At 38.5% G+C, this 21,027-nt stretch overlaps 3 protein-coding genes across 5 annotated transcripts; all 3 read left to right on the forward strand.

Moving 5' to 3' along the window:
- The first annotated feature begins 1,923 nt into the window (after positions 1-1,923).
- On the forward strand, positions 1,924-3,897 carry ecm1a (extracellular matrix protein 1a). Its single transcript, XM_063898619.1, has 3 exons — positions 1,924-2,086; positions 2,174-2,418; positions 3,318-3,897. Exons 1-3 carry the CDS (start codon positions 2,017-2,019, stop codon positions 3,519-3,521), a joined length of 519 nt encoding a protein of 172 aa, XP_063754689.1. The 5' UTR covers positions 1,924-2,016; the 3' UTR covers positions 3,522-3,897.
- A 1,240-nt stretch (positions 3,898-5,137) lies between these two features.
- On the forward strand, positions 5,138-16,306 carry LOC134875414 (phosphatidylinositol 4-phosphate 5-kinase type-1 alpha-like). Of its 2 annotated transcripts, XM_063899985.1 has the most exons (16): positions 5,138-5,294; positions 5,644-5,805; positions 7,484-7,518; positions 7,723-7,809; positions 8,244-8,374; positions 8,494-8,611; positions 9,144-9,296; positions 10,041-10,340; positions 10,506-10,714; positions 10,800-10,883; positions 11,070-11,118; positions 11,208-11,292; positions 12,423-12,590; positions 12,742-12,958; positions 13,508-13,586; positions 13,684-16,306. In XM_063899985.1, exons 2-16 carry the CDS (start codon positions 5,757-5,759, stop codon positions 13,687-13,689), a joined length of 1,770 nt encoding a protein of 589 aa, XP_063756055.1. In that variant the 5' UTR covers positions 5,138-5,294; positions 5,644-5,756; the 3' UTR covers positions 13,690-16,306. The 2 variants fall into 2 exon arrangements, with proteins under 2 accessions (XP_063756055.1, XP_063756054.1); XM_063899984.1 differs by lacking the exon at positions 13,684-16,306 and having other exon boundaries at positions 13,508-13,595.
- A 543-nt stretch (positions 16,307-16,849) lies between these two features.
- Positions 16,850-21,012, forward strand: LOC134875415 (26S proteasome non-ATPase regulatory subunit 4-like). 2 transcript variants are annotated; one of them, XM_063899987.1, is made up of 10 exons: positions 16,850-17,004; positions 17,620-17,760; positions 18,240-18,354; positions 18,494-18,580; positions 18,716-18,784; positions 18,933-19,148; positions 19,578-19,686; positions 19,794-19,925; positions 20,031-20,083; positions 20,375-21,012. In XM_063899987.1, exons 1-10 carry the CDS (start codon positions 16,979-16,981, stop codon positions 20,543-20,545), a joined length of 1,119 nt encoding a protein of 372 aa, XP_063756057.1. In that variant the 5' UTR covers positions 16,850-16,978; the 3' UTR covers positions 20,546-21,012. The 2 variants fall into 2 exon arrangements, with proteins under 2 accessions (XP_063756057.1, XP_063756058.1); XM_063899988.1 differs by lacking the exon at positions 16,850-17,004 and adding an exon at positions 17,034-17,200.
- Positions 21,013-21,027: the final 15 nt, after the last annotated feature.

The raw sequence follows: 21,027 nt of genomic DNA on the forward strand, positions 1-21,027 counted from the left end.
ATTGAATTTTTCCAAACAAATACCAAATATGTCAGGGGAAAATTGATCTAGTCTGAAGAATACATTAGACATATATGAGCGAGACTCTAAGGACCATGGATACCGAATAACAAAACAAACACAATTTGAATTATAGTAGAACTACACTTACATGAGAAAGATATGAATCCAATGAGTCAGTATTTGACATTTTCAGATTGCATTGGCGATAACAGTGCACATGTGTAGGGTGGAGGAAGGACATATCTAAAGACACACCCTGATAAACACCCAAAACACAAAAAGAGATCCATCAAATACTGATGTATACTTAGTCATGTTGATCCAATAAATTATTATTAAATTAAATATTATAAAAGATATCAAAGATCTCAAATATCAACTATGTAGTGTTTCAATCTATCAACTTCCTAACAGAACAATGCAGGCAGCAGAAATAATTGTGCAAGAATTGTTTGAATTTTAGGGAGGGAATCCATTGGATATCCAGCGAGTGCATCTTTCCTTCCGCTCACATGTGGCAAATCAACACTCTGTTTGTAGATAACGGCTTGAGAGGAAAGGTTGAGTATTTCTGGTGAGTGTGAACCATCGTCTGATAACAGAAAGCACACTCATTCTGTTTTTGAAAACAAGGGTAAGCGAGTTTACCTTGACATCTGCTGAGTTTGAAGAAACATTTCCATCTTAGTTGTTTTGACAGTGGTGCCAGTCTATGCTTATTTCTCATTGTATCCAGTCGGAAAAGCAACTCCAAACAACATTTTTTTCCCCAAAAAATAAATCCGCCGTATAAATTCAAAGATTTCTTCCATTCATATGAGTGTTTTGTGTTAAGATATCTTTTGACATAGAGACATTTTCTGACATGTGTTGCTAACAGTTCAGATGGAACACCATTTTAGCAGCTTGGGAGCAGACTTGTGGGCATTATCAATCACAATCCTAAGATGCAGTTTATCACAGTATTTCTCAATCATGCTCTTACGAACACCTTATTCCCAATCAATGGGGCCTTTTGACATGGTGTTTTTTCATTAGAAAATTAGTATAAAGAATATTTTAGCCAGTTTTCCACAGTTTCAGCAAAAATACAACCTACCTACACACTCTTTCTTCATCTACAAGTAAGAAACTATATCAAGCATTTTACCACCTCATGCTACATAAATACCAATTGATGTTTGATTCAATTTCAATTTAAGGAGCAGCACATATTATTCAGAAAGGGAACTCCACAGCAACATTTTTCCTGAGGTAGAATCCAAGTGTGATAATTGTTATTCTACTGAGGGCACCTTAAACCATAGCTTGGCCTGCTGTCCAAAGATGACCTCATACTGGGAGGACTTTTTCAGCACATTTTCCAAAGTAATACGTCTGTTATTGTATATCACACTCCTTGGCACAACAAATAAAAAAACATTTTTTGACAATGGACTTGAGAACAATGTTATGCTCCAGCATTTTAAAACACCTGAAACCTCCTCTGTACACCACTGGCTTTACACCCGGAGAGACTCTTTGCCGTGAAGGATAAGCTGGATAACTTTCAACAAGTTGTTCCCTCTCACTGTTCACAAAAACCATCAAGTAGATTAACAAAGACTTATTTTTATTTTAGCTTTGGTAGAATGTGTTTTTCTGCAGATAACTAGTCAAAATGTCTGCGGTAAAAAGGGCTTATTACCACATGCATTATCAGGGCCCTGGATGGTTTATTTCCCTTATGAATGTAAACCTTTGAGAAAGTTGCCTGTATCAGCAGATATCACCAAGGTTCAAACCTCATTAAGTTTTTATCTTGACAGCACACAACATCATGTTACCCCCACAAGAACACTCAAACACACAAACACCATTTCCCTTCATCCCTCACACCCCCACTTCCAAGCATTTCAAGCCCACAGACTCCCTCCCATCACCCATATAAGCTGGTAACGTTCCAGTCACAGTATCTTCAAGAAGCTTGTTGGAGAGAAACTTCAAAATTGAAGCTCCTGATACCATACAGCTATGATTTGGATTTCAGGCCTCTCGGGATTTTTTTTTGCACTGCTAACCCTCCATGGTGCAGATGTGGGAGGTATTTGCTTTAAGATTCTTTAAGCATTAATAATAAATGTAGTCTTCAAATTACAATGCTGTTAACTTTTGTGCTGTTTTCCCACAGAGACCAAGAGAAACTCTCTGAAGGAGCCTGATGTGCCTTTCCCGCCTGCATGTCCCACAGCTGAGAACCTTGCTGCCATCTGCCACCATGGTCAGGGTCGTCCCAGATACCTGTCCAGCTTCTTCCCAAACTCCAGGGTCAGTCATTTCCGCCGACGTGGAGACGCCATCAACCGCATGGAGTCGTGGTACAGTCTCTGCTGCAACAGACAGCAGGAGCAGATCCTCTGCTGCACACAACAAGCTGTGAGTGTGTGAATGTGTGTGTGTGTGTGTGTGTGTGTGTGTGTGTGTGTGTGTGTGTGTGTGTGTGTGTGTGTGTGTGTGTGTGTGTGTGTGTGTGTGTGTGTGTGTGCACGCTTGCGCTGCTTTAAAGTAAACAGTGTACGCCTGAGTGAGTCTACTCTGAAGTCTGGTGACTGTGGAGACTTTGGCGAAGGCAGAGAAAGAGAGAGAGGAGGCCCATTCCTGACATAGCCCCCAGTGTTTAATGCTCCACAGAGCCGGGACAATAAGAGGAGTATTCACCTCCTCATAGTGTTCATCACCAAGGTCCTCTTTCAGAGCGAATAAGATGGACTCACTTAGGTTATACTAACATTGTGGCTGACGGACTTGCTTTCTTTGTCATGTGTGTGTGTGTGTGAAAAATTATATTACACAGGTATTTCTAAATATATTTAAGCCAAGGAAACGTGACTTAGATTTTGATTGAATGTGAAATAGATTGCCAATTCCAATAGGAGAACATTATAAAATATTCAAACCTAAAAAAAAAAGTTTCCCGCACTTCAACTAGCACAACTGCACTGTTCTTTTATGTTTTAGCATTTAATTTAACAATGAAAACTGTTGATTTAAAACACAATTCAAAAACAGGTTATATTCAGGCTTGTTTTTATGTGCCTAAAAATAGATACATGCTGACCAAAAGTCCTCAGTGCCCCAGTTTGATAAAAAGACAAATGACAATAAACGTTTTGAACTATTACTAAATCATAGAGTAATGTACTCTTCTGCACCTCACAAAGTCACATATTTAACTAAGTGAGCAGAGAATGGGAAGAATGTGTGCAGATTGAGCTGATGCTTTAAAGAAGGAGATGATATACCACTGTGTGACACCAATAATCCTTTTGTTACAGTGGAAACAAGTCCTGTCCCAGTTCTGTATTGAAGAGTCTTCCACCATGACTAGCGCATATGTGTGCTGTGCGGACAGAGGAGAGGCTCGCTGGACTTGCTTCAACAGTGAGCTGCCAAACCCAAACTATGATCCAATACCAGGCTACACTGCACCCCCGGTCCCTGAGGTGTCAACATTCACCTTTGATGCAAATGCTTGCTAAGGGATAATTAACATAACATAATACAGTATTCAACAAAACAAAAAACTCCTATTGTCTAACTTTTAGGGAGTAAGAAAAAATGTTTTTTTACAATATAATAATAAGAGGTATAATGCTATGAATCTGCAGTTCTTAACCGAGAGGAGAACAGGGCATTCTGTTTGTGTTCATGCTGAGTAAGGGTGATAACAGCTGAAGTCAGGCATTATTTTATCTCTGTATTTACCCATGCTTTGTCACAACAACAAACACACATTTTTTGTATTGCACCCCCTGCATATTTTCACAGTTAACACTCAAATAAAGAGTGGATTTGACAGTTTCTGACATGTAATGTATATTGTGTAGAAATAAAGGATGAAATAAAGACAGAAAAGATCTCAATAATGTTTTGTCACTTAACAAGCTACTGATAGTGGACTTAAAATACATTGGGACAACTGGTATCAGCAAATAAAAAACAAGTGGATTTTTGAAACAAGGTCAAGTCTTGTACAAAAATCCCACATGTAATATAACTTTTGTCTACCAAGTGTCCACCAGGGACCTGTGACTTTCACAGATCTGTGATCACTAAAAAGAAGTTTGGGGGTGCTGCTGGGCCTGAATAGCTGGAGTAAAAGTCCCAAATGAAGATTATAAAATGTCTTAAAAACTGTTTAACTCAGTTATTATAAAGTGTACGTGTTTTGAACTGGTAATTTGCTGCAGGCCTACGAAGTGCATTTCCTGTTGTGCTTCAAAATAATTGTGGATCGGCCGGCCGTGGCGCAACTGGCTGGGGCACCTGCACCGCACGCCGGCGACCCGGGTTCGATACCCGATCCGAGGTCCTTTCCGGATCCCACCCCGACTCTCTCTCCCACTTTCCTGTCACTCTCCTGTCACTCTCCACTGTCCTATCCGATTAAAGGCAAAACGCCCCCTAAAAATAACTTTTAAAAAAACAAAATAATAATAATAATTGTGGATCATGTTCTGTGTCTGAATAAGAACAGATCCTCCTTGAGAGTAGGAACATGTTGATAAAAGTTGTGATAAAAGCAGTGCAAAGAAAAGTATATAAATGTTGCATTTGTAGCCTATTGATGGCACATTTGTGTTGTGAAATGACTTTAAAATGTCAGTTTATCAACAGTATTTCAATGGTTAATGAAATTAAACAGTTAGTTAAACACAACTTTAGGTAATTGTACATTTGGGATATCATGCATTTATTTATTATGATTGAGTGCTCAATGTTTAATTTAGCAAAACAGGGAAAAGCTGATCTGTAGATTTGTCGACTATTTGCTCCAGTTCTAATTGCTACTTGGACTTGATGGATCTAAAAACTAACTTGAATATTTAACTACATAAATCTATATTTAATGGTGTAACGTTATGAAGTACTGTACGATATTGGCGTTTTTCTTTACGTAAATATTTCCATTTTATTCTACTAGCTTTTGTACTCAACTAAGATGTTGTATGCATTTTTTTTTACACTGTTGTATTTTTTCTGGGTACTTCTTCCACCTGTATATTTATGTTTCCGATACACAATAAACCTCTTCTATTTTTTTCGGTTTTCTGCCTACAAACTGTTTTATTCCGAAACTAATTTTACCGGAAGTTATGGTACTGCTCTGTGGAATAGAACAGAACACCAGACAGCCGCTTCCGCACTGCTTCCTTGTTTATTAGTTTTAGGTGAAACGGTGACTTAAGAAGAGTAAGAACTTTATTAATTCTTCCTTTCGAAACGGCGAGAAGTCCCCACAACATTTCCGAGTGAGTTGGCTCTCTGCTTGTGTTGTTGTGAGTTAGTTATGAGCCCCACTAGCTTGGCTAAAGTTAGAAAAGTTGAATCAGAGTTAGCAGCTAACTTAGCTTTTGGCTTCGTTTTGTTAATTGTTGTAATCCAGACACCTCAGACAGTTATCGCTAGCTAGTTTCAGCATTCATTGATCCTGCCATTCATCAACGTTTCCTCAACTTGATTACATTATTTACGGTCACTCTCTTGCCCTGTTTATTTTCAAATCCTCCATCCGCAAAGCCAACGTGGCTGCTGTCAATATTTGTGGCATGAAGTCATCCGAAGTGTTTGCTGTTAAGTAGCTGCTTTTTGTCTTCACAGATCCCCAGCTAACTGAAGTGCTCTCACAGATAAACTGAAGTGGTTTGATGTCCAGGAGGGAACCAGGATTTGAATTTCACCACATCCAAGTCTGAGTTCTGCTTCTGGTCTGAATGGCCACAGCTGCAGAGGAGCCTCCAGGGCTGCCTGGCATCTCTGGCAGTAAGTATTGTTTCATCAGCACTTCACACATTACCTTTTATAGGAAATATTATATCAGATGTATTTGACATGCATGCTAACCAATGTTTACCAGGGTCCTGTGTTCCACAGCTCAATATCCTGTTAATGTGACACATAGGGTGACCTTTCAAAGGGTTTTATGTTTCATAGGTAAAATGTATAATGTATGTTTCCCTTGCACAATATGTCAAAACCATCCACATACAGCTTATAGCCAACTGATTTGACAATAACCTATGCTATCAGAGTTGCTGGTATGTTAGTTTTCTTGACTTACATTGATATGTCTACAGTGATTTGATTAATTCCTTTTTCTTTACCAGACAACCTGCATTTAAAACATCAAATTCCCTTTGTTCTTTTGCAATTTGAACTCTTAAGATAGGTATCACCACCAGTCTCTTGCAGTGTAAGTTTCTGTCATGAGACACAGACATGCCTAAAACTCAACACAAGACTAGACCGACTCAAAATAGAAAAAAGCAACAGAACAACTTTGAGAGGACGTAGCTCCGGTGCGACGTCATCTGACAAGGTTCAACTTACCGTGATCGTGTTTCCTCTTTCAAACCATAATTAGAAACTGTGTAGGACCCTGTGAGCATAGAATGAACCCTTTGAGTTGAGTTATTCACTTACATAGACAGATACTTGGACAACGGCTCAGGTTATGGATTTCTTTGGACAAACATGTTTGAGTATGCCACCAGTTTATTAGTTAGTTACAAAGATTGTTATTTAACCTAGATGTCACAATACCAACATGTTTGTTCATAGTTGAACACAAAATCTGTGTAAACCTAATAATTGTAATTCTCAAATTATTTCCAATGTTGTTGTACCCCAGTTTCCAGGTAATACGATTTACCAAGATAATCTAAAGCCATGCGATACTTTTTCAGTTGGGCTTCAACTAACAATATTCTGTTATATAAAACAGAGACAAGAAGGAACTCTCAATATTTAATAATTATTTTCCTGTCATCATTACAGCTGTAATATGTTGTTGTCAAAAGTATTAGCACAGAGACTGCATTAGTTTTAGCCAGGTGTTTCAAAAACCAGTGAAAACTAGCTGCAGGACATGGGGCCAGTTAACAAAAACGTTTTAAGGGATACTCAGGGAATCCTGTATTTCTTGTCTTGTTAAGTGTCTTAATGACATTACCACAATTATTTTCTCCTTTAAGTGTCACATGACATCATTTTGCTGTAAATAATTAACCAATGCAAACTGATAAGCACACTGTCACACCATTTAGTTTTTTCTTAAAAGATAAAAGTAAACTATTTAGGGCTAATGTTGACTTTGGACTCCCAGGAACATGCCTATCGACTGAAGCATTCATTAGCCTTGTTTGAACCCAAGTTAATAGTAATAGCATACTCATCTAATTCCTCCCATTGCACTCCAAGACCTGCAGAGTCAGTTCTGGAGGAGACTGTCTTCTCTCAGAGGTAATATGAACGAGGTGCGTCTGCATGCTTGTTTCAAAGCTGCGCTCTTTGTTTTCATCATTAGTTGAAATAGTAGATGCTGTTTCAAGCTGTGCTGTGTGATATTTATGCATCCAGTGTGAGATTGCATTTCTCTATTTACCTATTTTCTATTCCTCTTTGCGTTTTATTGTCTAACATCTTCCCTTTTTCACTTCAGATTCAGCTGCGGCTCGAAAAAATGCTCCTCCGGAGGTAAGCAATCACTGATTTGCTGATAGGAAATGCGTAATCTAGCTCTGTCAGTTAAGAAACACACATTGCGTTCATCTTTTACAAAGTTTACAGATAATCGGCTGACACATCATTTATTCCTTCCTCTTTGAACAAAGAACAGAATTTTACAGTTGAGTTATTTTCCTCTCGTAATTCTCCTTTCCACCTTGTTTGTACCGACAGGGTCCCAGCACCAGCATGTCTCCGGCCATGAAGAAAACCATCGGCCATCGAGGAATTGACACCACTGGGGAGACGACGTACAAGAAGGTTTGGGCCGCCATTGACTGACACACATTTACTCACTAAGAGCTAACAATTCTTTTCTTGATTAGTCTCTTAATATAACGTTTTTTAGAGCCAGAGCCGACACCTTTATACTTTTTGTTTTGTCTGGCAAACACTCCAAAACCTAAAGAAATTCTAAGTGTAAACAATGTTTTGAGCCTCAAAAGACGAGCTGACACTTAATCAGATATTGAAATATCTGTGTTGATGGACTAATCTGTTATTTAAGTAACCAGCTCTACTCTAACTGTCATTGTATTTATCAAAGCCTAAAAAGCAACATGTTATAAGATTTTATGTTTCTGTTTCTTGTCAGTGTTGACGAATCCTGTTATCGGGATTGATTATGATGATATAGACATATATATATATATATATATATATGTTATCGCATGTGAGATTACTCTGTCTTCCAGACAACATCATCTGCCCTCCAAGGCGCTATCCAGTTAGGCATCACGCACACGGTGGGCAGCTTATCTCAGAAACCTGAGAGAGACGTGCTGCTTCAGGACTTTGAAGTGGTCGAAAGCATCTTCTTTCCTAGGTGAAAAATAATTAAATATTGTATAAAAGTAATGATGTTTTGTCTGTGCTACATTATTACTCCTTTTCCTAACTCTTTATGTCGTCTAATGCCCAGCCTCTTGTGTATTTTTCTGGCAGTGAGGGCAGCAACCTGACACCAGCCCACCACTATGGAGACTTCAGGTTCAAGACGTACGCCCCAATGGCCTTCCGCTACTTCAGGGAGATGTTTGGCATCCGGCCTGATGACTACATGGTATTCTTGTTTACTCAGCATCTTATACTTTCACAGAAAATGTATTAGATTGACAGTATAGAAGAGAGAGCGAGCTGAGGACTGTGAGAAGAGAGGCGTAATTGAGGAAGTGTAAAGAATGAAACTGGGGAAGTGTGAAATAATCGGCCGTTGACACTAAATGTGAAAGTGGAGCTGATCTGTTTTGACCCCCTCCCCTCCCCCTTTTCTTTTCTGATTTTCAGTGCACAGTATACTTGATATGATATCTTACACATGTGCAGACATATAATAGAATAGATACATACATACAATAATGTCAAAAATAAATATAACAATCCAAGTAGTTTACTAGTTATGTGATAAAAGGCAGTCACACTGTATAGGTATCAAATCTCATCTCATCTGATCTCAAGAACCTCGAAGTATCCCTGATCACTTAAACAAAATGAATTCTCTTGCTAGAAATGTGTTGTTATAGATTTGATTGGCGGTTCAGTAAAGGGTTACCTTCAGGTTTATAACAAAAAGAGCCTGTGTTGTGTGGTTACAGTACTCTCTGTGTAACGAGTCGCTGATAGAGTTGTCCAACTCTGGAGCGAGTGGATCTCTCTTCTACGTCTCCAGTGATGATGAGTTCATCATCAAGACAGTGCAGCACAAAGAGGCGGAGTTTCTGCAGAAACTGCTTCCAGGATACTTCATGGTAAGCTTTGATGAGTGGCTTTATGTACAAGATGGTAACCATGGACTGACTCCTGTTCAATATACTCTTGTACATTGATCCCTCAAATGAAAATACCTTAGATACAAATTGTGCTGTTACAATTTAACTCTAAGAATGAGAATTCATCTGCAGCTATATTCATAATCCACTGATCTTACATCATAGTCATTTTTTCATGCACAAACATTCAATGAACTGGCTATAGCTTATTCCATGCAAATGTCAAATGTGTTTTTTGATCATATACAGTATGAAAGTAAACTAAACGCCTTTTTGGCTTTAGTCTGTTGGTTTGAAAATATAATAGATTTGAATTTTCTTGGGCATTTAAAAATACAGTCATTGTAGACAGATGATAAATCAAGAGAATGACCCAAAAAATAAATAAATCATTAGTTGCTGCTTTAACAGATTTTAAAAACTCAGATTTTATTTTGAAGTAACTCCCAATCCAAATATTACCGCTACATTACTTGATTGTGTCTTATTTGCAGCATGTAAGACTTTAGTTTTTTGAGAGAAACTGGTGAAATAAAGCCACATACCAATGTGTATTTACATTTCTAAAATGATACACACCGACTCAAGATGTATTAATAATGTGGGATGATTTGTTAACTTTTACTTATAATGTATGTATTTTTTCAGTTTAGTCAACGACTCAATTCCCTTTTTGACAGCACGTTTTAATTTAGTGTTTTCCTCTTCTCTGCTATCATCTAGAACCTGAACCAGAACAAACGGACCTTATTACCAAAGTTTTATGGCCTGTACTGTGTCCAGGCAGCAGGTAAGAACATCCGTATTGTAGTCATGAACAATCTGCTGCCGAGCGCCGTACGAATGCACCTCAAGTACGATCTAAAAGGCTCCACTTACAAGCGACGCGCTTCAGCTAAAGAGAGGGAAAAGGCTGTGCCCACATACAAGGACCTGGATTTCATGCAGGACATGCAGGAGGGGCTGTTACTGGAGGGGGACAAGTACAATGCTGTTTGCAAGACCCTCCAGAGAGACTGTCTGGTGAGAGATACACAGAGATGCCTGCTTAAACATCACGCTACACACATGAAATTTTATTCATACACTAATTAGTAATAAAAAAGCCAATCTGCATTTTCCTCACATTCTACTCTTTTTAATTGATTTTTAATTTCTGGTTTGGTGTGTTCCTTGATTTCTATCCAGCTTTTGCAAAGTTTTAAGATTATGGACTACAGCCTTCTGGTGGGAGTCCACAATGTAGATCAGGCGTGTATGGAGCAGGCTGGCGAGGGGGAAGTGGCCGGGGCAGCAGACCAAAGGAGGCCGCAGGGTCAGAAGTCCCTGTACAGCACTGCTATCGAGGCCATCCAGGCTGATGTGGGGCACATGGGTTCACAGGACACAGAGGACAAGTGAGTGACATATTTTCAGTTGCCAAAGAAGGGTCATGTTTACTAAAATCCGTTAAATCTAATTGTTTTTGTTGAATTTGAACAGAACTGGAGGAATCCCTGCACGCAACACAAAAGGCGAGAGGCTGCTGGTGTATATTGGTATCATTGACATTCTGCAGTCCTATAGGTAAGCACATTTTGTTTAGTTTTATCTACAAACCCCTCATCCAGTCACTGACACACTTTCACTCTCTACACGAAGGCAAAAACCAGTACGTTTAGAAGAGCAGCTTCTATGCCCTCTCTGTGTTAACCCAGGATGTGTTCAGGCAAAGTACTGAGTGTAATCCAGGCTATATGTGTTGTTTTTCAGGTTTGTAAAGAGGCTTGAACACTCGTGGAAAGCTCTGGTTCACGACGGGGTAAGGTACCTCCGCTATTATCTGATAATTTTGTTATAAATTAAAATATCCCCAGTATATGTAACCTATGAATTATTCCTCTTCTGTAGGATACTGTATCGGTTCACAGACCGAGTTTCTACGCAGACCGATTTCATAAGTTCATGTGCAATATGGTCTTCAGAAAGCTATCATGTAAGTATATATTGCATTCATAAGCCTGTTTTCACCATGTTCACGATTGCAATGTGATGAGATTTCCCAATTTATTTGCAGATGTGGTCTGGGACTAATTTAACCACAGATCTTTTGTTGTTTAAAAGCTAATATGTCTTGATGTGTCGAGACAAGGAGGTTACCGGGAAAAATCATCAAAACCACTTATTTTGTTCCTCCTTTCTTATCTCCAGTGGCTTCTCAAATTGCTTGAGAAGTAAAATAATAACAAACAAGCTCTGTAGTCCGAACTAAAATGGCAAACTTTTAATTGCTCCCATATTGTCAACAGCAGTGCATTAAAGCCCTTCTTTGGATTTGACCTTTCACAATGAAACCCCATAACGTTACCACTGCATAACTGCTTCCCATAGGTAACTTAATAACAATCAGATAAGTTAGCTTTCACTGGCTTTGTCTATGAGGCCTGAAATTCTCAAAAATATACTAAATTGATGCGAGTGCACCAAACTTCTTTCGCTATTTGCATTTATTTTGCGTTTCATTTTTGGCATACAGGGATCGAGGAGTGAATTACCGCCTTGTCAGTTGAAAAATAACAGTGCATTTGGTGTATGCAAACAGAAGTTTATGTGGGATTTTAATGAGATCCGATCATGTGGAGACGCATGTGCAAAGTGAAGTACTTCCACCTGCGGTAGGATCACTAAAGAGGAATGTTAATTCGTGCACACAAGGTCTATGCATGAGCATGAGCACTGGAACCCTGCAGTTCAACACAGATCACAAGTGTTGCTCATGGCCAAGAACAGTTGTTGCTTTATTTCCCGTTAGACACAATGCTCTCTCCCTTTTTATGGGGCGATCAATTTTGGCATTACTGTTTTTACTTTTCTTGCCTTGGATGCTGCTTAAATATCCTGCTAAAAGCAAGTTATCAGGGTCCACATGGATCCCATAAAGCCCTTCAACAAACAAAGTCACAAAAACATATCGGAATGTATCTTGGCACCAGGATTGCTTTCCCACACCCTATGCAGCGCCTCTCCTCCCATCAGTGCAAACTCATGCCCTGACACCAACATTGAGCCCGTAATGTCGTAATCAGTTTAGGACCTCTTAATTGAACCTTTTCTTCTTGTATGTAGTGAAGACCTCACCATCTAAGAAGCGGCGAGCTGTGTCGCATGCTCCTCTGAGAAAGCTGGCTGGACCCGGGCCTCCTCTGTCGACACAAGTGAGCGTCAACAGCCAGCACCCTGTTCTCCAAAGTCAAATCAGCGTCGACACCAAAGAAGAAACTGAAGGAGACACAGGTAAGAACTGAAAGTAGGATTTTTGGTTTCAGCTGGAGTTCGGAAAACTAATTCTGCTTTCTGCAGAGATTCAGTCCTCCCACGTGTTCCAGCATGTGAAGCGCTTCTTTCACAACACAGCATTAACCGTTTTCCCTCCCGTTCTACCCAGTCCTGCAGTCAGGTCGTCCTGACCTCCTCCCAAAGACCTTATCGCCCAGCAACGCTGTTGGCCAACCTGTTGAGACTGCCTCCTCCACCTCTTTGGGAAACCCTGGATTTGCTCCAACAAGTCAGACTACGCCTCGCTCTGAGGGCGTCTACATGTCGGTGGGAGTGGATTCAAACAACACATCGAGCCAAGACCAGGATCACAACCCCACCAAGAGGTAAGAGGAAAAACACTCATGAAGATGTGTGTTTTTATACAAGAGATCCTCAGCAGTATATTACTTTCATAGATTATAATATACAGTAAATGATAATAGATATAGTCTTAAAGGTTCTACCCAACCCTTGTCGATAATGATAATTGTTAGTTGCAGCCCTAGTGAAAATAATATTTTATGACGAATCAGGCATTTACATTTTTTTACGATTTCTGTTTGGGTTTGAACCTCAGAAAGACCTTCTGCAAAGGCCTCATACAAATTCCCCTCGATCATACTGTTAATAGCTGTGACCAACTATTTCACCCGTATACCTGCTGAAATGTTAACTAACCAGCATCTCTGGAAAGAAGGCGTGTTAAGACGGTGTGTTCAGAAGAGACATCTAAACTGTAAAAAATAAACACAAGTAAAAAAATAACTAGAGAGTTTTAAGTGGATAACTTTTAGTTACATCAGAAGTTGTCATTTTTGTATATTTGTTTTTTTCAATTTCATTCAAATTGTCTGGTGTTAAATTGTCCTACTCTGCTCCTATGTTGCTTGCAGAGCTCAGTTTGAAGAGAGTACCAGTTCTGACGAGGTCATCTCACTTAGTGACATTCTTCCTGCTGCAAACAAATGCTCTGTAAGTTAATTAAAATGCCCAAATCTTGTGAGACCTTTAGCTCATTCTGTGTTGTTCTTTTTTTTTTTTAACTTTGTTCATTGTTTTTGGTTTACAGGTGTAGAAAAATGAACTCAAATGAACAGACACAAACTTGGAAGATGTTATGAGCACAAATGTTACAACCCCCCACTTGGTGAGATTTGAGGTGAATTTATATATTGTTTCAGTGACACCAAGTGGGATTTTAAATGTTTTGTTATTGTTTTGCACTTTGATTTCCAAATCTCAACATGGTGTGAGCATGTAAGTGTGTGACACTAGTTATCGCGGGTACATTAATGCTATGGTGCTTATTGAACACTATTATTCATCTCATAGGAAGGCTTTTTTATGCACAATCAAGGATTATTCTTGGCACTGATGTGCCCATCTCCATTTAGAGTGTAACAAGAGGACTTTACCTTATTTGAGCACACCTTTTATTTAAGCAATGTTATCAAGTGAATTGTATTCTTTTCTTAATTTATCCTTCTTTCGTGTATAACAAACTCATGCATACTTGGATCTGTAAGTGTCTCAAGCCCAGAGGTTTTTTTTTTCTGCTACATGTTGGCTTAAGTGCTTTAACACAAAACCATGTCATATATGTTTCAGAACACAGTTAAACACAAATAAATGTTGAATTTTTTTAAAGAAATTACTGTATTCATAATGGGTATGCTCCCGTTTTTTAAGTCTACTCTTAATGCAAACCATGCTGGAAGAACATGTGATTCTCAACTTGCCTATTCTTTTTAACCAGCTATTGTAATAACGGACTGTGAATTCTAAACGTCTCCTATCATGTTCAAGTGAAAGGGTTTATTGAAAGCAATTTTTTTGATTATACACTGTGGTATCTGGTATCAATTTCAGGCTTAGTGTGTAGATTGCCAATGTCCAAATGTAATGCAAGTACTGGTACTCGGATGACTTTAAACAAAGCACCAGAACAAACCCTGAGCTTGGGTCTGTCTCATGAAGCAAGAAATGGGAGTTAGTCAGCTAAGTTTAGTGTGGATAAAATAACTAGCTCCTTATGTATAGGCTGTGAGGGTGAAAAGTCCACTTTATTACAGAAATCCCTTTTCTTACAGGAGTTATAAAACAACAGCAGTTAGTTTAAAGTGTCATGTACCAAAGTGTATGACGTTAACACAAATGCAGTACAATCACTTAGTTTGTATTATCATTTATTACATTGGTCTATAAACATAAGAACAGTTTGTAAAAGAGCAGAGCATTGTTAGATCTTGATGTACCAGTAGTCTATAAAATACTGTTTCATAGTATTTGTTCAGTGCAGTATGAACACATTCTAACAACAGCAGCAGTTCAGACCTGAATATGTAGTGGGTTGCAGTGCCTACAGGCTGACACAGTAACAGCTTGGGCAACTTTCACAGCAGGTGCTATCTTACAGCCATGAGTGTACGAATGCTTTTGTTTGTTTCTTTTTGGAAGGTGTTAGAATGTGTATGTGTGCGTGCTGGCCTTTAGACATTTTATCTAGAAAATGGTTTTGCCAAATGTTATTGGGTGGGGTTTAATGGCCAAAAGAAAATGAACAATAGGTTTAGAGCGAGTTTTTGACTTTGCTGCTGATAATTCAAACTATACACAAGGGTGTTACCGCATTTTTAAAAAGTATTGTGATTAACTAGTTTCCACTATGTGTAGTCTAATGCTATAAGTGAAAAAGGCTACATATAAACTCAACATGGATTATTTGAATGATGATCTACTTCCATCACCTCTTTTACACATGTCAGCAACATATTAAGTATATTTTCAACCTTATTCTTGATGTTTGACTGTTTTATTATTTTAAGCTTTTTTTAAATTTCTGTTCCTGCTTTTATATTCCAGTTGTGCTTTCATGGTAAATTGTGATAATAATTATGACGTAAATATAACATTCGTCACTGCAACTTCACTAAGGGGATATTCGTACCACATCTTTTAATAAAACCACTTAGGTTGTGTAAACATTTTAAGATATGTTGCTACTGTAAAATGTGTTGAGGCTCATAAATTAAAGATAGATATTTGAGACAGGCCCGAACTAAGTGTTTTTTACATTTATTTGACATCATAAGATGCTTTGACCATGCAACAATAATCTTTGTTTACAGCATATATGTTCCTGAATGATAGGACGATGCAATACGTTAAATTAATCTTTAATATTCTAACCAACATAAGTTTAAAAAGCATCATTGGGGTTAATTTATACATCCTCTAAATAATATATTATTCTGCTGGCTGTTCAAACTGTCTGCCAATTTTCTGTCCCTATATTTAAAGTTAAACTGTGTCTCATTGATTAAACTCCAAATCAGTCACATGCAACACATGCAGCCTAAGAATGTACATAGTTATATGTATTATAGTATTTATTACTGAATGTATTGCTCTGGTGTCCAGAATGTTTATGAATGGTGATAACGGATTGAAAATGGGCCTTTCTATACCTTAGCAAGCCTGAATCTAAGGCTGTTTCCTTAAATCATCATGTATTTCTTTCTGTATACTTTATTAATGTGTCTTCACTTGCCTTTTAGTTATATACATTACATGTGTGCACATCTGTATCCAGGAATCACAGCAAGGCCTTTTCACAGAATGTGTTTACAAGGGATGTACTGTTTTTCTACACTTGTACCTGAAATTATTAAAGAAAAAATATGCTTGCAAAATAGTCTCTGTGGATTTGTTTGCAATATACAGATCAACCTTATGTCACTTTCAGTGTTTTGCAGTATGACCGCCATAAATGCTGCAAGACAATATACATATTGAGGTAGCTTTCCATTTTATATTTGCAATTTAATAACCATTACTGGATTGAAATGTAAAGAAAATAATACATTTCAATATGTTCTTAATATAAACATTAAGTTTACAAATTACATAGACCATGGTCTTTTTATCCATATCTACTCATTCTAGTCTGTATTTATACAGAAAATAAAATTCTAAAAAGAGGTCCTATTGTTTGAAGCTATCTCCATAACGAGGTCAAAGGGATAATTTATGCTATATTTCAACCACAAGGCATATCCAAGTTCCAAACACAACCTATACAGAGGAATTCAGGAAGGAAGTAAAATAAGAATATATCACATTGAATTAAAGTGAATATTGAATATGAGATGCAATTGAAAGCTCCAGGAAAAAGCTTGAAAGCGGACTTAAAGCTAAAAGTTAAATAGTTAAATATTCTACTTTCTCTATGCTGGTCATCAACAAACTACTATGTGAAATACAGATCACAAAGACTGGCCAATCAGATTCAGTTTTGTTCAGCGTTTGTCCAATAGCCTGTGAGCTTGTAAGACAACGACAGAGAGCAACAAGAAGTTTCCAAAATGGGGCTTGAAAGTACTATGGTCTGGTAAGAACTCTACAAATACCTTTTTTTCTGTGCAATAGTTCTCCTGTTAACGGTTCATTTAGACCCATAGTAAATAATTAGTCGACGAAAACTTTTTTTTTCACCCGTTTTTGAAGCAAATGTCCCGTTTAACTGGTCTGATAATTGACCGTTGACGTGTAGCCGGGCTGAGTCATTGTAGCTAAAGTTAGCTTAGGTACGTTTAAATTTAAAGTATTTGTTTAGCTGTAACATACACAGCCACATTCAGGAATGTTATTACTTACAATTGAGTGCTTTCTGTCGAAACTGACATCTTCCGTTGACTTGATAGTTGCGACTTATGTGGTAAACGAGCTTGCTATCGTTAGCCCAAAATGCTAACGCTGGTTTTATAACGGCAGCTGTTTGACGCAATTTAACTAAATAGTTACTTCCCCGGTGGAGACGACTGAGATTTCCCCATCGAGTTTACTGTGAAGCGGAATTGAGATGTTTTAACAATGTAAAATAGCCACCAGGCCTTCCTAGGCTAACTAGCCAGGTCACTGTTGATATGGGAATGACATGTCAGATGCTAGCTGGTTAGCTAAGTGCTGCTATAAGAACCACGTTAATCTGATATTTTCCCCACAGTGTGGACAACAGTGAATACATGAGAAATGGAGACTTTCTACCAACGAGGCTACAGGCTCAACAAGATGCTGTCAACATTGTTTGCCACTCAAAAACACGAAGCAATCCCGAAAACAATGTGGGCCTCATCACTATGGCAAAGTAAGTAGTTCTCTCAAAAGTTGGGATCATCATCAAAATATTGTTTTATAGTACAGTGGGTTTAGGTTTTTTAGCAGAAGTTGTAACAAAGTATAACAAATTGTATGAGAGAGGGCTTGCATATATATAATGGTCAAAGTTTACAATATTACACACACACACACACACACACACACACACACACACACACACACACACACACACACACACACACAATTAACTTACATAACATGATATGGTTACCTCTTTATAATGGCAAACTATCTGAACAACATATATAATATATGTCAATAACAGTAGATAGTTTTATTTTTAAGACGTCAAATGTGATTGTCTGATTTATCTGGGTTTGTGCATGAGTGTTCGTGTTTTGTAGGAGAGATTTGGGTTACACCTGTCCAAAGTAGAATTCTGCTGATTTATTTGCACATGTCAGATGATGATAACTAACCATAGATGTTTGTCATGTTTCCGTACAGTAACTGTGAGGTCCTGACCACACTGACTCCAGATTCTGGCCGCATCCTGTCCAAACTCCACGCTGTCCAGCCCAAAGGAAATATCTGCTTCTGCGTGGGCATCAGAGTGGCTCATGTTTGTAACTTGAATATTTTGATTTGTTTGTGTCAAATTTAAGTAGAAGGAGCTCTATCTATCGATTAAGACAAGGGTTTTGGTTTCTGCTGCATTAGTTTTTAAGTGGCCTTATTTTTGATATGTTTTTCCTGCACAGTTGGCCCTGAAACACAGACAAGGAAAAAACCACAAGATGAGGATCATTGCTTTTGTTGGGAGTCCTGTGGAGGAAAATGAAAAAGAGGCAAGTTGGAAGTCTTGTATCACATTTTGTGCAAATCCAACACAGAGAAAAATGTCCTACCCATTTACACATCATATGTTTAACTCTTATTTTTCCCATTGTCAATAAAATGTTTATCCTCATCTCACCCTGCAGCTTGTCAAGTTGGCAAAGCGCTTGAAAAAAGAGAAAGTGAATGTGGATATTATCAACTTTGGAGAGGAGGTGAGGAGTCCTGAATTTATATTGCGTTATTATGGGATATTAACCCATAATATAGTATTTTCTTAATTTCCATTACTGTAATGTCTTCCCATTTTATAAATGGAGTTTCAACTGACCTTGCCATCTGTCTCTGTCTGTTTTGTTTCAGGAGCTGAACACAGAGAAGCTGACTGCTTTCATTAACACTCTAAATGGAAAGGAGGGGACAGGCTCCCATCTGGTCACCGTCCCTCCAGGGCCCAGCCTGGCTGATGCGCTGCTCTCTTCTCCCATTCTGGCCGGGGAAGGAGGCTCTATGATGGGTCTTGGTGCCAGTGACTTTGAGTTTGGTGTGGATCCCAGTGCTGATCCAGAACTCGCCCTGGTAAGCAACGTTTGATGTGTTTCAACTGCCAGTAAGCATTGTATACTACTTATCAGAAAAATATTTGTAAGGATTTATTAACTGACGTATGGTTATACAAATAGTGGGGGAAACTATTAGGTACTCTTTTAAAGACTAAGCTAACACTAATGTGTGAGATGCTTATTACATACGTAAACATGTGTATTAGCACCTTAGAACCAGTATGAGGTTAGAAACTAAACCACACATAGAAAGCCAATGTGATGTTGCATTATAACAAATGGCACGTTAAAAAATGTGGCTTTTCACGATAAAGACGCTAATATACGATGAGCATCCTTGAAAAAAGCAAAGAATCACAAAATTCAAGTGCGCAGTGGGTTGTTTAGAATAAAAAGTGTAAAAACGGTTGGCTTTTGTCTTAATTCTCACTATGCTTTCTTTTAGGCCCTGCGTGTGTCAATGGAGGAGCAGCGACAGAGGCAGGAGGAGGAGGCCCGCAGAGTTGCTGCTGCTTCTGCCACTGAGGCAGGCGTGCCCACGCCTAGCGCAGACGGTGAGTCGAGGACTAACAGTTTGCTTTAACTACATGACAGGCCTGTTAATGTTAATTGTTAGGATTAGACAGCGACACTTACATATTTTTGATTACCTATACCACAGAATCAGAGGAGGCTTTATTGAAGATGTCAGTATCTCAGCCTGAGAGCGGGGCAGCCGTGCTTCCTGACTTCAGCAGCATGACCGAGGAGGAGCAGATAGCCTACGCCATGCAGATGTCTCTTGCTGGAGGAGGTAAGTTCCATTTTGATTTTCAAACACATTTCTCTTACTATCACTTATGACACATATAGTTGCTGGTATATCTGTTAATTACTTCTTCTTTTTTTCTGTGAACAGAGTATGGAGAAATGGACACAGGGGCCCCCATGGACACTGCAGAATCAGCCAAGGTGAGTCATTCTATGATGTTTCAAATGAACAATTGTGACATGTTTGAGATGCAACGAAATAAAACAAAATCCCTTTTATTGTGCTCCTAACTGTAAGTTGAAACTCAAGATATGCATAGTAGAAACCCATAAATTGCAGAACCAATATCGGACTGTAGGATGTTATTAATTACATAAGAAAACATTATAGTCACCTTGAATACAATGTAAGCAGGCATTGTTTAGGGATCTGAACTTCTATGAATACATAATCCATTTAAATCGATTGTGTCCTTCATTGTAACAAAATAGGAGGAAGACGACTATGATGTGATGCAAGACCCGGAGTTCCTTCAGAGCGTCCTGGAGAACCTGCCTGGTGTCGACCCCAACAACGAGGCCATCCGCAACGCCATGGGCTCCCTGGCTTCCCAGACAGGAAACAAGCCAGAAGGCAAAAAGGATGAAGAGAAAAAGAAGTGAGGAACAAAAGAGATGGACACGGTCTTCAGACAGCAACTACAAAAAACAAAACAAAAGGAACAATTGCAGACTAACGCAGGATTACTTTACTATACGGAAATATGGCTGATGCATCGTTGGACTGACAGCCCAGCATGAGACCACACTCTGACTTTTATTATCATCATTATTTTGTCAGACACTCAAAAGCATCAATATTTAGAGAAATTACGAAAAACCTTCAGTACTGAAATCCTTTAGTGTAAAATCTGACTGCCCTATAACATAAATTGATCCTGAAAATGCTATATGGGCAAACTCTCAAATTGCCTTGTACCGTACATTTATACTATACATGATATTATTAAGGATAATTTACACCTTTCAGAAGAGAAAATAATTTGATGACAGGCTCCTAAACTAAACAGTTAGCCACTCTCCTGTCATGTTTTTGTGTGTTTTTGCAATAAAAGCTATATGTAAACGTGCTCTCTTGGTGTTTA

The sequence above is a fragment of the Eleginops maclovinus genome, chromosome 13 (assembly GCF_036324505.1).
Source record: "Eleginops maclovinus isolate JMC-PN-2008 ecotype Puerto Natales chromosome 13, JC_Emac_rtc_rv5, whole genome shotgun sequence".
Lineage (NCBI taxonomy): Eukaryota > Metazoa > Chordata > Actinopteri > Perciformes > Eleginopidae > Eleginops > Eleginops maclovinus.